The following is a 15,652-nucleotide window of genomic DNA, read 5'->3' as shown; positions in this document are numbered from 1 at the left end:
CTGATTACAGTATGTCTACTGGATCACCCTTGTCCACATGCTTGCGGATCCCCTCAAAGAGTTCTTGGAGATTGGTGAGCCATGATTTCCCTTTACAAAAACCATGTTGACTCTTCCCCAACAAATTATGTTAATCTATGAGCCCTTTGTAAAAATTGGTGTCACATTAGCTATCCTCCAGTCGTTTGGTACAGAAGCTAATTTAAATGATAGGTTACAGACTACAGTTAGTAGTTCTGCTGTTTCACATTTGAATTCCTTCAGAACTCTTGGGTGAATACCATCAGGTCCTGGTGACTTATTACTGTTTAGTTTATCAGAGTAACAGCCGTGTTAGTCTGTATTCGCAAAAAGAAAAGGAGTACTTGTGGCACCTTAGAGACTAACCAATTTATTTGAGCATGAGCTTTCGTGAGCTACAGTGAGCTATAGTTGCATCCGATGAAGTGAGCTGTAGCTCACGAAAGCTCATGCTCAAATAAATTGGTTAGTCTCTAAGGTGCCACAAGTACTCCTTTTCTTTTTGTTTAGTTTATCAATTTGTTCCAAACATCCTCTAATAGCACCTCAATCTGGGCCAGTTCCTCAGATTTGTCACCTAAAGAGAATAGCTCAGGTTTGGGAATTTCCCTCACACTCTCAGCCGTGAAGACGGATGCAAAGAATTAATTTAGTTTCTCAGCAATGGCCTTATTGTCTTTGAGTGCTGCTTTAAGGGTGTGGTGGGGTCAGGGAGCAGTGCTGTGGAGGGAGGGGAGTGGAGGGTGGAGGGTTTGGGTGGGAGCAGGGAGCGACACAGTGCGGGAGGGGAAGGGTTGGGTGGGAATAGGGAGTGGTGCTGTGAAGGATGGGGAGTGGAGGAGGGAGGGGTTGGGTGGGGGCAGGGAGCGGTGCTGTGGTGGGAAGGAAGTGGAAGGGGGAGGGGTTGGATGGGAGCAGGGAGAGGTGCTGTGGGGGGAGTGGAGAGGGGAAGGACTGGGTGGGAGCAGGGAGAGGTGCTGTGGGGGCGGGGAAGAGGGTTGCGTGGGAGCAATGCAGTGAGGGAGGGGAGTGGAAGAGGGAGAGGTTGGGTGGGAGTAGGAAGCGGTGCTGTGGGGGAGCACAGAGGGGAAGAGAGGGGCTGGGTGGGAGCAGGGAGAGGTCTTGTTGGGGGAGTGGAGGGGGAAAGGACTGGGTGGGAGCAGGGAGAGGTGCTGTGGGGGCGGGGAAGAGGGTTGCGTGGGAGCAATGCAGTGAGGGAGGGGAGTGGAAGAGGGAGAGGTTGGGTGGGAGTAGGAAGCGGTGCTGTGGGGGAGCACAGAGGGGAAGAGAGGGGCTGGGTGGGAGCAGGGAGAGGTCTTGTTGGGGGAGTGGAGGGGGAAAGGACTGGGTGGGAGCAGGGAGAGGTGCTGTGGGGGCGGGGAAGAGGGTTGCGTGGGAGCAATGCAGTGAGGGAGGGGAGTGGAAGAGGGAGTAGGAAGCGGTGCTGTGGGGGAGGGGAATGGATGCGGGAGGGGTGATGGGAGACGTGGCTGGGAGAAAGTGCTGAGGATTCTCCCTTTGCTTTCCCCACGACTCGGCTACGTAGAGTGTATGTGACATCACAAACATCACCATGGCAAACAGCTGCGGAGTTGGCGGAGGACTGGAGTGGCCCACACCCGCATACGCTGGGGCCTGCCACGTGCCCCAGAAAGAGATTGGGCGGAAGTGGCTGTGACTCCGCCCTTCGCGGGCTCTCGGCCATTAGGATCGCGTCTCCGCCGCCGACCATGACGTCAGGGCCAGTGGGCGCGTCGTGGTCCTGGCGGACGCGGCGAGACAGGCGGCTCCTGAGCCCAGCGATTGGTGGCGCTGGGGGGCAGGGTACAGCCGCCTATATGAGGGCGGTAGCGGGAAGCGTGGTCGCTGGTGGGCAGGGGCGGAGGCAGCGGCGGCAGCAGCAGCGGTAGCCGGGCGGGAGGTGCATGCTGGTTGGGGGCCGTGAGTTCCCGGGCTGGGGTTGCCGGGCGCTCCCTGCCCATGGAGCCCGAGGTGCTGCGCCGCCGGCTGGCCGCGGCCGGGCAGAGCCACCTGCTGCGCTTCTGGGCCGAGCTGGGCGGCGCGGAGCGGCGGGCGCTGCGCGAGGAGCTGGAGGGTCTGGACTGCGAGGCGCTGGGCTCCAGCTTCCGTCGGGCCATAGAGGGCACGGGCGCGGCCGGCCGCGACAAGGTGGACGGGCGGATGGAGGCACTGCCGCGGGCCGTGCTGGGCAGCGCCACCCGCGACGTGGGCCGGCTCCCCGAGTGGGAGCGCGAAGGTACGGGCTGGCGGGCGTTCCTCCCCAGCAGCCTGCCACGGGTGCCCCTGGCCCTGGGGGCAGCGCCGGGCGCTTCCTTCCCCCGGCGGGCCAGGCTGGCTCCTGGCCTGGGGGCGCTGCTTAGCGTCTGGCGGGAGGGAGCCCCTTGGGGTGGCGCTGCCCGCGGCCCGGTGCGGGGGGAGCGGAGGGCTCTGCTGTCCCCGCTCGCAGCTGCGTGGTGCCGCGCCGGCGGTGCGCTCAGAGCAAACCCTTCACAGCCGCTGTGCCTGGGAGCCCCTCTCCCGAGTGCTGCACTGCGATCAGTGACAGACCCTGGGGCCCGAAAAGCTTGCGCTGGGCACAAGCTGCTTTCTTTAAATTCTTGATTTCAGATTTCATTAAATACGTATTAAATTCATTTAAATACGTTTAAACTTGTTCAAGTGGCTGCTTCTCCGTGAGGGCCAGTCACATGCTTGTGGCGCTTCGCATTTGCACACAAATATCAAACCCAGCTGAACTGAAGAACATTGTGCTGTAAAGGCGGGGGGGGGGGGGGGTTAGATACTAATGATCCTTCCCCCTCACCAGTAGTGCAAGCTGGCACATGGATGTGGCCCAATGGAAGACACATCACTGTGGACTGAGCCCAGGCATGTAATCTTAGCCACAACAGAACCCTCAGGAAGTGGTGTGTGAAAACTGGGGGAGGGTTTTAATGGAAGCAGAGTTTGTAGTATTAACTAAAACAACAAGGAGTCTGGTGGCACCTTAAATAGATCTGTTAGTCTTTGAGCATAAGCTTTTGTGGGTAAAAATCCCACTTCCACTACATGGAGTGAAAATTACAGATGCAGACATAAATAAACTGATGATAAAGAGAAGGGCATTACCTCACAAGTGAAGAACCAGTGCTGACAGGGCCAATTCGATCAGGGTAGATGTAGTCCACTCCCAACAATAGATGAGGAAGTGTCAATTCCAGGAGAGGCAAAGCTGCTTCTATAATGAGCCAGCCACTCCTAGTTCCTATTCAAGCCCAAATCAATGGTGTTAAATTTGCAAATAAATTTTAGTTCTGCTGTTTCTCTTTGAAGTCTGTTTCTGAAGTTTTTTTTGGTTCAAGTATAGCTACTTTCAAATCTGTTATAGAATGTCCAGGAAGATTGAAGTGTATGTTACGATTCCTAATGTCCTGATTGGTGTCCATTTATTCTTTCACATAGGGACTGGCTGGTTTGGCCAATGTACATGGCAGAGGGGCATTGCTGGCACGTGATGGCATATATCACATTAGTAGACATGCAAGTGAATGAACCTCTGATGGTGTGGCTGATGTGGTTGGGTCCTCTGATGGCCTTACTAAAACAGATAAGGGGACAGAGTAGCCAACAAGGTTTGCTACAGGCATTGGTACCTGGGTTAGTATTTCTGTGGTGTGTAGTTGCTGGTGAGTATTTGCTTCAGGTTGGGGGGCTGTCTGTAAGTAAGGACTGGCCTGTCTCCCAAGGTCTGGGAGAGTGAGGGATTGTTTTCCAGGATAGGTTGTAGATCACTGATAATGTGCTGAAGAGGTTTTAGCTGGGGGCTGTACGTGATGGCCAGTGGTGGTCTGTTGTTTTCCTTGTTGGGCCTGTCCTGTAGTAGGTGATTTCTGGGTACCAGTCTCGCTCTGTCAATCTGTTTCCTCACTTCCCCAGGTGGGTATTGTTTTAAGACTGCTTGATAAAGATCTTGTAGGTGTTTTGTCTCTGTCTGAGGGATTGGAGCAAATTTGGTTGTATTTTAGGGCTTGGCTGTAGACAATGGATCGTGTGATGTGTCCTGGATGGAAGCTGGAGGCATGTAGGTAAGTATAACGGTCAGTAAGTTTCCGGTATAGGGTGGTGGTTGTGACCATCGCTTATTTGCACTGTAGTATCCAGGAAGTGGATCTCTTGTGTGGACTGGTCCAGGCTGAGATTGATGGTGGGGTGGAAATCTTCAAGGGCCTCCTTCCTGTGGGTCCATCTGATGATGTCATCAATGTAGCGCAAGTAGAGGAGGGGTGCTAGGGGACGAGAGCTGAGGAAGCATTGTTCTAAGTCAGCCATAAAAATGTTGGCATGCTGTGGGGCCATGTGGGTACCCATAGCAGTGCCGCTGAGCTTATGCTCATATAAATCTGTTAGCCTTTAAGGTGCCACCAGACTCCTTGTTTTTGTGGATACAGACTAACATTGCTACCCCTGATACTTGAGTGTTACTAAGATCTGCTGCCTTCAAATACTGCACCTATGTGTGAAAATGCAGCATTAACGCTGCATATCAGAGAAAGTAGACCTCCCTAGTAAGGCTAGAATTGGCATGATAGATTAGATAAAGAGACAGCAGGAGTGATTGTGAAATGAGTCTTGTAGCTGCTATAAGACAGTAATAGAACAATAAGAAAAGGAGTACTTGTGGCACCTTAGAGACTAAAATTGGTTAGTCTCTAAGGTGCCACAAGTACTCCTTTTCTTTTTGCGAATACAGACTAACACGGCTGTTCCTCTGAAACCTAATAGAACAATAAAGCTTACACTTAAATGTAGTGGGTAGAGCATTTCCCTGAGACTTGAGGGAGCGGAGTGTTGGTCCCAGCTCTGTTGCTGGGTGATCTGGGTGAATTGATTTTTTCCCTCTTTGTGCCTCCATATCCCCATCTGTAACAGGAGGACCATGATACTGGTCACCTTTGCAACACATTTTCAGATTGACTGATGGAATGTGCCATAAGAGTTGGCATTAATGTATCTAAACACAACTAGTGCCCAAAGAGTATGGGGGACACTTTGGCCCTACTTGTTTTATTTGCTCTCTCGATGAGACACTGTGGTGTGGCTGGGTAAAGTTGGGAGAGAATAACTGAACAGACTACTAAATTTTCATTGACATGCTAGTTACTATGCATGTACACCTCAATATGTGCAGCACCCTTTGTTCCATTCCTTAACAGATGTTTTAAAACAAGTTTAAGGCATGAGTCCAAGCAGGAAGTTATCCAGGAAGCATTTGACCTTTGGAGGCTCATTGTAAACTCTCAGCTGTTTGCTATAAAGGCTATCAGGAAAAACAGCCATACCGCTTTTGCTGATGGAGAAAGCTCTAATGTTGCAAAATGCTTTTCATTATAAATGCCTGTCTGTAGAAACTTGCAACTTTCTAAACTCTTCTGGGCCAAACTGGGGTTTGGGGTAGCTGTATCAAGAGGGTGACCTACTTTTCCATCAGGAAGGTAGGAGAATCTGGACACTAATCATATACAAAAAAGTCACACACACAACTCTGAAATTTAAATGGATGTTCCTCAGTGAGAGCTACTAGTCTAAAAATATGTGGAAATTGGTTTGAAAATGCCATTGTGGATTCTTTATTGTGCACTATTCTAGGTAGCTGTCCTGTAAATGTAGGCACAGTTTGAAAAGAGCACAACTTAGCTGCATAAAATTGACTGGTTCGGTTCAGCTTTGCCTTATTTGAATGCTTTTACTCTTCCAAAAGCTTTTTTTCCCCCTTTTTTGCTGAAATTTAACTTGACTGAAACCTTCTTGGAAAATTAACTTCTGTGAATTGGTCCAACCACTTTGTTTGCGAAGAGGGAGACAAACATTTTTGCAGATAGAAAATCCAGGTGCAGACATCACAACATGCTTAGCCAATGGGCATACTACATGAAAAACAGTCTCTGTTGGTTTGAAAAAATGGTTGCAGTTTTCTAAATTGAAATGTATTTGAATTTACTTTTACCATTGTTTGGAGGCTCGTGACATGAGGTGAAACCCAAACTCTTCAATTACATTGTGGCACAGCTAAAGAGGCAAGGGCCAATGTCTTCGTGCGTGGGGTGGGCACCTAATTAATTGCTTACATTTTATGAAGTGCTGAAGATTGAAACTCCTATTGAAGATGAACCCTGCACCACAAATCCTGTTGATAACTAGTCTGCCATAAGCACCTATTTAGGCTCCCATAGTAAAAAAAAAATTTAGACTTAAAGACTATTCATAACAGTACTATATAAATCCCAAAATTTCCAGTTATTTGTAACTTTAAATTCTCTTCTTTGGGTTGTCACATCACCTGTTTGGACATTGCTTGAAGATCTGAACTTCTGTGCACGAGTTCAGAACTGTCTTGAATGATCAGACTTGGGAGTGGAGCCACACATGTATGCTATACAACTGAGCACATTCTGTTGCTGAAGCTATTCTGATAGAACTGTCCAGCTGTGCAACATCTGGCATATACAAACCCCCTGTGAATAACTGCTTCATATCTTGGCCCCACATACAACCTAGCACTCCTAATTCTTGACATTCTTGTAATACTCTAAATGCTGAGTATCTTTCACTATGCAGCTACAAAACAGCAGTTATACCAACTCTTGTGAGATGAGAGGATGTGTACTGGGATATGGGAATGGAGGGGGGAATAAATGAGGTACAGATTTACCCAAGCTGCTGTCGGAACTGGGATTAGAATGCCAGCATTCGTGGCTCCCATTCATTAATATGTTTAGGCCATGCTTCTCTCTAATGCAACACACATGTACTCTTTCCCTTCTTTCTGTCTTCCTTTTGTTTGTTGAATTCCTTTCTAAACTTTCAAATAGGAAAAATTCAATGTTAACTGTGCAACCTTGATTATTTTAATTTACCTACTCAATTCTGTAACTAATACAGTATTTGGGGGCGTGGGGTGTCATTAAATACAAAAATCTACACTGGTGCAACAAGAAGGGTGCATAACTGAAATGCAGGTTGGGCAATAGGAATGCACAGGTTCCTTATCCGTGTTACATGCAGTCTGGCAAGTTACCTTAGATGAGGCACCATTGTCTAAGGGATTAAGGTCTGGGCCAGAAATCTGAGTCTGGGAATTATGATCTTGACTCTACTCCCCTCCCTACTTTCTGTCCTTGGGCAAATCCCCAATGAAGATAAAGCCAGGTACCTCACAAGGGGTCTGAGGGTTACAGTTAATGTTTGTAGAATACTTTGAACACACTCTGGGTTGGCCCCCTCTTGCCACTCCTTATGATGTGGTTAGTCTGTGCTAGTGGTACTCTGACATCAGTGGTTCAGGAGCCAAATTGGTGATCAGCATTACTCAGAAGAGCCACCCTAAACGAGTATATAGTACTACCGCTAATGAACCAGTGAATACACGCTAAACAGTATGAAGAATATTTGCTTTTTATATATCTAGATATAGTCTCACAGCAAAATGACTGACCATGTATTTTATTAGCTACAGTTGGCTTATAACATAGTAAAAGCATCCTCAGTGGCTAACTAAATCTGCAGCACATGTTAAAACACTGAGATCTGCAGGAGACACTCGGAGTGAGTCACATGTGTCAGTGGTCTAGGCTGTCCTTGTGATCTCTGTAAAACCTGGGAGTTGAGGACAACTGTTTTCCTGGTCCTGTGAAGCCCAGCACTGTGGATCCCAATGATTTGGGGGTAAATAGAAATCTAAAGAGACTTGGCTGAGCCTGGATTACACTCCTGCAACAGGATGATTTGAAGATCCCTCCAGCACATTTACTACATGAAACTGCCAGCTGAGCTTCTGTACCCCAAAGGATAATCTCTCTGCCCCTCCGCAATGCCACTCCTGGGTGGAGTGGTGTGATCCTGGCAGACAGGAGCGGGGTGTTTTTCAAGAAGGGTGGGGTGTAAACACCACAAGCATGCCCAGAACTTAGTTTAGCCCTGTTGGGGCCGCTCTGCAGATCATTCTTGTCTCGTTCAGACAGAGCTCCTTTGCTGTGACTGAGCCAGTCAGAGCAGTACACATGTTCTCTCAGACCATCCTGTCCCCCTGCCAGTAACCAGAGAGCCTTTGTTTAACTGGGATTGGCTGTGCTGCCTTCCTCCCCAGAGCCAGCCAGCTTGGGTGTTGGAGGATTATGGTTCCAACGATATTGTTCATAAACTGGAAGGCATCACATGGCTTCCACTCTGCAAGGGGAAAGCTTCTGGTCATTCTTTTTTTCTTTCTTTCTTTAGGTCTCCATCAGATTTCTCAGAGCAAAGTAGCTGTCCTCCTCCTAGCTGGTGGACAGGGAACGAGACTGGGTGTTTCTTATCCCAAGGGAATGTACGATGTTGGGTTGCCATCCCACAAAACACTCTTCCAGATCCAAGCAGAACGCATCCTGAAACTGCAGCAGCTGGCTGAAAAACAGCATGGCACTAAGTGTGTCATTCCATGGTAAGGGGTGTGCATTGTCAGTCCATCCTGATAGTAATCTGGTTTGTCTGCAGCAGGGGGCTGGGGGAGAGTTCTAGATTCTGGTCCTGGCTCTATTTCCTTTGTGTAAACTTGGGCATGGTAACTAATCTTTGCCTTGGCCTTTCCTACATGAAGGCAGTCAGCAGTGGTATAGAATCATAGGACTGGAAAGGACCTCAGGAGGTGATCTAGTCCAGTCCCCTGCACTCATGGCAGGACTAAGTATTACCTAGACCAGTGGTCACCAACCGGTAGATTGTGATCAACTGGTCGATCACAGAGCCTCTGCGAGTCAACTGCAGTCTCCAGCTGCTAAAAGTTTGACAGGGCTGAGGCAGGCTCCCTGCTTGCACTGGCCGAGCGCCACTCCTAGAAGCAGCTGGCATGTCCCTGCGTTTGGGGGATGGGGAGGTGAAGGGAAAGGGGGTCTCCGGGCGCTGCGCCTCCCTGCCCCTGCAGCTCCTATTGGCCAGGAACAGGGAACTGCGACCAATGGGAGCTGTGGTGGTGGTGCCTGCAGGGAGGGGCAGCACGCAGAGCCACGTTCACACCCCTCCAGACCCCCCCCCCCCCCCCCCCCGGGATGTGCTGGCAGCTTCCAGGAGTAGTGGGGGCCTGGGCAGGCAGGGAGCCTGTCTTAGCTCTATTGCGCTGCCGCCTGAGGTAAGCGCTGCCTGGTGTGAGCCCACACACCCCTGCCCCAGCCCTGAGCCCTTCCTGGAGCCAGCACCCCAAACCCTCTCCTGCATCTCATCCCCTGCCTGAGCCCCCTCTGAGGCCCCTCCCACACTCCGAACCCCTTGGCCCCAGCCTGGAGCCTGTACCCCAACCTTCTGCCCCAGCCTGGTGAAAGTGAGTGAGGGTGGGGGAGAGCAAGCAGTGGGGGGTGGAGGGAGTGAGGTGGGGCCTTGGGGAAAGGGCAGGGTAGATCCTGGGTTGCACTTTAATTCAAAAAGTGATCATGTGCTTAAAAAGGTTGGCAATGACTGATCTAGATCATTCCTGACAGGTGTTTGTCTAACCTGTATAATGGTATACACCAGCACAAAGCCCTAATGAAGACATGGTGTGCCCATACAGAAAGTAGCCTATGCTGAGGCTGTGCTCTCATTAAATTGCCAGGTTAAGCTGCACTGGTGCAATGTCTGCTTTAGAGGTTTGCACTGGTGATACAGCATCGAGGCAGTCATGTCGGTGAATTGCCTTAATGTAGCTGTGGTCAGAGTCTGCCCATCTAAGTTGTTCTGCAAGGCAGTGGAGACTGAAAGACCCTATACACAGGCAAAGTGTTGAGTTATGAATTGTAATGCCATAGTTAAGGTTGCAATCAGACTTCCATTATAAGCCTTCTTCTAAGGGTATATCTGTGCTACAGCGACACAGCTGTGCCACTGTAGTGCTATAGTGTAGACACTTTCTATGTCAATGTAGCTAAATCCACCTCTGAGAGGCAGTAGCTCGATCGACCTAACCATTGTGCTCAGGGTGAGAAATTGTCGTCATAGTCCTGAATGCGGTAGCTAGATCAATCTAATTTTTATGTGTAGACCTAGGCCTCAGTCCACTCCCCTCTGGGTGGGGGAGATGGGTGTCTGCCATTGTTTCTCTTCTGCCTTGGTCTTTAAGCTTGGTCCTCCTAGCCTTGCTCAAGAAGGATGTGGACTGTGACCTTTCTGGGCCATCACTCTCATGGGTGGGGATGATGAGCCTTGTCAAAGAGCTGCTCTCCAAATCATATGTCCGGTGTCTGAGTTCAGGAGGTATGTGAGTATGTCTACACTGCAATTAAAAACCTGTGGCTGGCTCATGCTAGCTGGCTCAGGCTGTCGGGCCTGCAAGATGGGATGGTCCCAGAGCTTGGGCTGCAACGCAAACCAGAACATCTACATTGTGATTAAATGGTCCCACAGCCTGAGCCCTATGAACCTGAGTCAGCTGGCATGGGCCAGCCATGGGTATCTCATTCCAGTGTAGACGGAATATACACCTTTGTTCGCAATCTACAAAGTATGCATTGTAAGGTATCATTTAAAACTGGTTTCAATATTTCAGGCTGTGATGACCTCCCCCCAGAAGTGATAGCAAATTACTGTAGATGCTCACAGGAGCATACTCATGGTATTGCCACCCTTACTTCTGTATTACTGCTGGTGGCTGCACTGCCTTTGGAGCTTGGTGGCCGGAGAACAGCAGCTGCTGTACCCCCCAGCTCCCCTTCCTCCTGGCAATATAGTGGAAGGGCTATATTACCAACCACCTGACCAGGATGGTGATAGTGACTGAAATGCTCAGGCAGATTAGAGAGGCTATTAACCTAAAAAAACTCAATAATAACTGAAATCCCCCATTATTAATTATCCCCATACTGAGTGGGTACATGTCATCTGAGGACGGCATGCAGAGAGAAAGTTTCTAGACACCTTAAATGACTGCTTCTTGGAGCAGCTGGTCCTGGAACCTACCAGAGGAGAGGCAATTCTTGTTTTAGTCCTAAGTGAAGCACAGGATCTGGTCCAGGAGGTGACTGTAGCTGGATTTCTTGGTAATAGTGACCATAATATAATTACATTTAATATCTCTGTGGCAGGAAAAACACCACAGTGGCCCAACCCTGTAGCATTTAATTTCAGAAAGGGGCACTACACAAAAATGAGAAGATTAAACAGAAATTAAAGGGTATAGTGCCAAAAGTGAAATCTCTGTGAGCTGCGTGGAAACTTTTTAAAGACCCCATAATAGAGGCTCAACTTAAATGTATACCCGAAATTAAAAAACATAGTAAGAGAACCAAAAAAGAGCTACTGTGGCTCAACAACAAAGTAGAAGAAGCAGTGAGAAGCAAAAAGGCATCCTTTAAAAAGTGGAAGTTAAATCCTAGTGAGGAAAATAGAAAGGAGCATAAACACTGGCAAACAAAGTGTACAAATACAATTAGGAGGCCAAAAAATAATTTGAGGAACAGTTAGCCAAAGACTCAAAAAAATAATAGCCATCGAGGTGCTAAAGGAGCACTCAAGGATAAGGCCAATGCAGAGAAACTAAATTAATTCTTTGCATTGGTCTTCACGGCTGAGGATGTGAGGGAGATTTCCCAAACCTGAGCCATTCTTTTTAGGTGACAGATCTGAGGAACTGTCCCAGATTGTGGTATCATTCATGGAGGTTTTGGAACAAATTGATATATTAAACATCAATAAGTTACCAGGACCAGATGGTATTCTCTCAAGAGTTCTGCAATTTCACATTTGAGTTCCTTCAGAACTACTGACCGTAGTCTGTAAGATATCATTTAAATCAGCTTCTGTACCAGATGACTGGAGGATAGCTAATGTGATGCCAATTTTTAAAAATGGCCCCAGAGGTGATCCCGGCAATTACAGACCTGTAAGCCTGACTTCAGTACCGGGCAAACTGGTTGACACTTTAAAAGAACAATATTGTCAGATTTCTAGATGAACATAATTTGTTGAGGAAGCGTCAACATAGTTTTAGTAAAGGGAAATCATGCCTCACCAATATACTAGAATTCTCTGAGGGGGTCAGCGATCAAGGGGATCCAGTGGATATAGTGTACTTTGCTTTGCAGAAAGCCTTTGACAAAGTCCCTCACCAAAGGCTCTTAAGCATAGTAAGTTGCCACGGGACAAGAAGGAAGGTGCTCTCATGGATTGGTAACTAGTTTAAAAGATATGAAACAAATGGTCAGTTTTCAGAATGGAGAGAGGTAAATAGTGGTGTCCCCCAGGGGTCTGTTCTGGGGCCAGTCCTGTTCAACATATTCATAAATGATCTGGAAAAAGGGGTAAACAGTGAGGTAGCCAAATTTATAGATGATACAAAATTGCTAAAGATAGTTAAGACCCAGGCAGACTGCAAAGAGCTACAAAAGGATCTCTCAAAACTGGGTGACTGGGCAACAAAATGGTGGATGAATTTAATGTTTATAAATGCAAAGTAATGCACATTGGAAAGCATAATCCCAACTATGCATATAAAATGATGGAGGATGGGGCGGGTCTAAATTAGCTGCTACCACTCAAAAAAGAGATCTTGGAGTCGTGGATAGTTCTCTGAAAACATCCACTGAGTATTCAGCGGCAGTCAAAAAAGCAAACAGAATGCTGAGAATAATTAGGAAAGGGATAGACAATAGGACAGAAAATATCATATTGCCTCTATATAAATCCATGGTATGCCCACATCTTGAATACTGTGTGCTGATGTGGTCGCCCCATCTCAAAAAAGATATTGAAATTGGAAAAGGTTCAGAAAAGGGCAACAAAAATGATTAGGGGTATGGAATGGCTTCTGTATGCAGAGAGATTAACAAGACAGGGACTTTTCAGCTTGGAAAAGAGACGGCTAAGGGGAGATATGATTGAGGTCTATAAAATCATGACAGTGTAGAGAAACTAGATAAGGAAGTGTTTACCACTTCTCATAACACAAGAACTAGGGGTCACCAAATGAAATTAATAGACAGCAGGTTTAAAACAAATCAAAGGAAGTATTTCTTCACACAGTTCAGTCAACCTGTGGAACTCCTTGCCAGAGGATGTTGCGATGTCCAAGACCATAACAGGGTTCAAAAAAGAACTAGATAAATTAGTGGAGGTTAGGTCCATCAGTGGCTATTAGCCAGGATGGGCAGGGATGGTGTCCCTACCCTCTGTCTGTCAGAAGCTGGGAATGAGCGATGGGATGACTCACTTTATGATTACCTGTTCTGTTCATTCCCTCTGGGGCACTTGGCACTGGCCACTGTTGGAAGACCGGATACTGGGCTAGATGGACCTTTGGTCTGACCCAGTAGGGCCGTTCTTATGTTCTAAAAGTGTCCGTGCCCAGGGGGGTTAGAAACTTCCAATGAGCAGTGTGTATGGGTCTACAGTGCACTTCCACCATTTCTGCTGGGACTGAAGGGTGTAAAGGGGGATCGCACCAGTTGCCCTTCATTCTGAAGTGGCTGCTCTTTGACCAGGGAAGTAACAGGATGAACTGATCTAGTTTAGCTCCCTCTTGTTAGTTCAGTCTTCTCTGAAAGTGGTTTTTCTAATCACTGGTTGCAGGCACTACTGTGGCCCTGCCTTTTTAAGCTGCTTGTGCATCCTCATGCCTCTGGGATAGTCTCCCATCCTGTACAGTTGGTCTCTGCTTAGGGTCTGACACTCTGGTATCCTGGCTGGGGCATACAGGGAGGCCAGCATCAAGCACTGATTTACCATATTCGTGGTAGCCATAGCTAGTGTTTCTAGAACCTGAGCCATAATCCCTCTAGTTCTCTGTGCTGCCGATTCAAGCAGAATCCCAAAAGGTCAGGAGACGCCTCATTGCTGCTGGAGGAGGCTCAAGGGCCGGTAAGTCAGCAGTGCTAGATGCTTGCTGACAAAGAGTCCTCCAGCCAAATTACCCAGCAAAGCGTTGTCCAACCCTGCTCAAGGAGGTTCACAAAGGAGCATGTTAGAAACCTTTGTATCAAACTGTGTGGGCTTGGCTGAGGAAGTGTATTGATAAGCCCAACACCAAGGAGAGGAGCAGGCTGGTGTCCCTAGGTCCCCTACACTCCTCCTTGGTGTCATGGAATTACATGGCCAGTGGGGGATGAGCCTTTCAAGGAAGATCAAGACAGCTGATTCCTCTGACCCCAGGAAGAGTGGGGAGGCAGCACCAGCCTTCCTTCCATCAGAAGAGTATTGTTCTTACCCTTGCAAGGATCCTTCCTCCTGATGTCCGCATCAGTGCCCCTCCTGAGACATTAGGCTTTGCTGCTGGCGAGTCCCAGAGTCCATTACTGTCAGTGGAAGTGTTGCTCAAGGCCTGTGAGGTTCCTCACTGGCTTGGTGCAGCTAGCCCTCATCCTCCCTAGTGCCAGTAGATCATACCACAGCAGATCCAGCTTCCCCCTGCATGTGTTCTAACCACGAGCTCTACCCAGCTCATGGAGACCACCAGCACCAGCCTCAGGGCTCCCTAGGACCCTGACATGGCCACTCAGACAATTGCTGCCAAACCTGTGGCTGCAGAGAGCTCATTGGTCAGAGGTGAAATGTTCATGTGATTCGCACGTGAGTGAGAGCTGTTCTGTGATACATCCTGATCCCAGGGGGTCCTGTTCTCTATCCCATGAGTGCTCTACATGGGCTTCAAAAACAATCCTATGTGAAGATCAGGCAGGAGCAGAGTCTGTCTCCCTATTTACTTGGGGTTTTTCTCTTCTTGCTGTGGCAGGTACATCATGACAAGTGGCAGAACAATGGAATCTACAAAGGAGTTCTTCATGAAGCACAATTACTTTGGTTTAAAGCAGGAAAATGTGATCTTTTTCCAGCAAGGGATGCTGCCTGCCATGGGGTTTGATGGCAAGATTTTTCTGGAAGAGAAGAGCAAAGTTTCCATGGCACCAGGTCTGTGCTGTTGAAATCCCATTAGTGGGGGTTTAAGGGAGTAAACTTCTCTAGCAGACCAGATTCAGCAAGGCTTTGAACAGGGCATCGAGATCATTCAGACTGGAAGGTCTCAAATGTAAGATCTGGAGGGTGATGGGGATAAGAAGCCTTGAGGAGGTGTGGTAAACCACGGTGGGTTGAAAGTTTATTCTAATTCCATCAGACACATGTAGCCAGCAGCTCGCAGGTGTTTTTTAGATTCAGAATTGCTTTGTTTGGAATCCTGTAGAATTTACAAAACGTTTCATGGTCTGTGCCAAATCCCGCAACATTCCCCCAATTTCCCATGGATTTCCAGTATTGCTCTGGTTAATCTTGAGCAGAGGGGAGTCGCAGAAATGGCTGGACTGAAGAGGCTTTGAGTGGGAGGGAAGGAGCTTGTTAGACTGCAGCCTAGGGACACCCCTTCCCTCACCCCAGAACATCTCCCAGGTTAGATTTGAGGGACAGAAAATACATAAGTGGAATAAAACGTACTCTAGGGACTTCTGGGGGTGACTTGTGCAAAAATTGATTCTAGGAAATGGCAGAGAATCGCAAGTTATCCTCATATCTGGCAGACCTTGCCTTTCAGAAAGCAGCTTGCAGGCTTAGTGTCCTTAAACATCTATATCACAACAATAAGTGCCTGCCTGTCCCTTTCCTTTAGACAAATATGGGTTTAACAAAGCCAGGCATCTTGCCTGCA

The 15,652-nt window shown here is 48.2% G+C and overlaps 1 protein-coding gene across 2 annotated transcripts in view; it reads left to right on the top strand.

Moving 5' to 3' along the window:
* The first annotated feature begins 1,792 nt into the window (after positions 1–1,792).
* The window catches only part of UAP1 (UDP-N-acetylglucosamine pyrophosphorylase 1), a 31,855-nt gene continuing 17,995 nt past the window's right edge, over positions 1,793–15,652 (top strand). For both annotated transcript variants that reach the window (XM_073356223.2, XM_073356222.2), the window contains exons 1-3: positions 1,793–2,278; positions 8,293–8,497; positions 14,747–14,922. In XM_073356223.2, coding sequence (XP_073212324.2) covers positions 2,002–2,278; positions 8,293–8,497; positions 14,747–14,922 — 658 coding nt within the window. In that variant the 5' untranslated portion in view covers positions 1,793–2,001. The remainder of the gene's footprint in view (positions 2,279–8,292; positions 8,498–14,746; positions 14,923–15,652) is intronic.

The sequence above is a fragment of the Lepidochelys kempii genome, chromosome 8, assembly GCF_965140285.1.
Source record: "Lepidochelys kempii isolate rLepKem1 chromosome 8, rLepKem1.hap1, whole genome shotgun sequence".
NCBI lineage: Eukaryota > Metazoa > Chordata > Testudines > Cheloniidae > Lepidochelys > Lepidochelys kempii.
The sequence above is the reverse complement of the archived record's forward strand: the minus strand, read 5'-3'. Positions and strand labels throughout refer to the sequence as shown.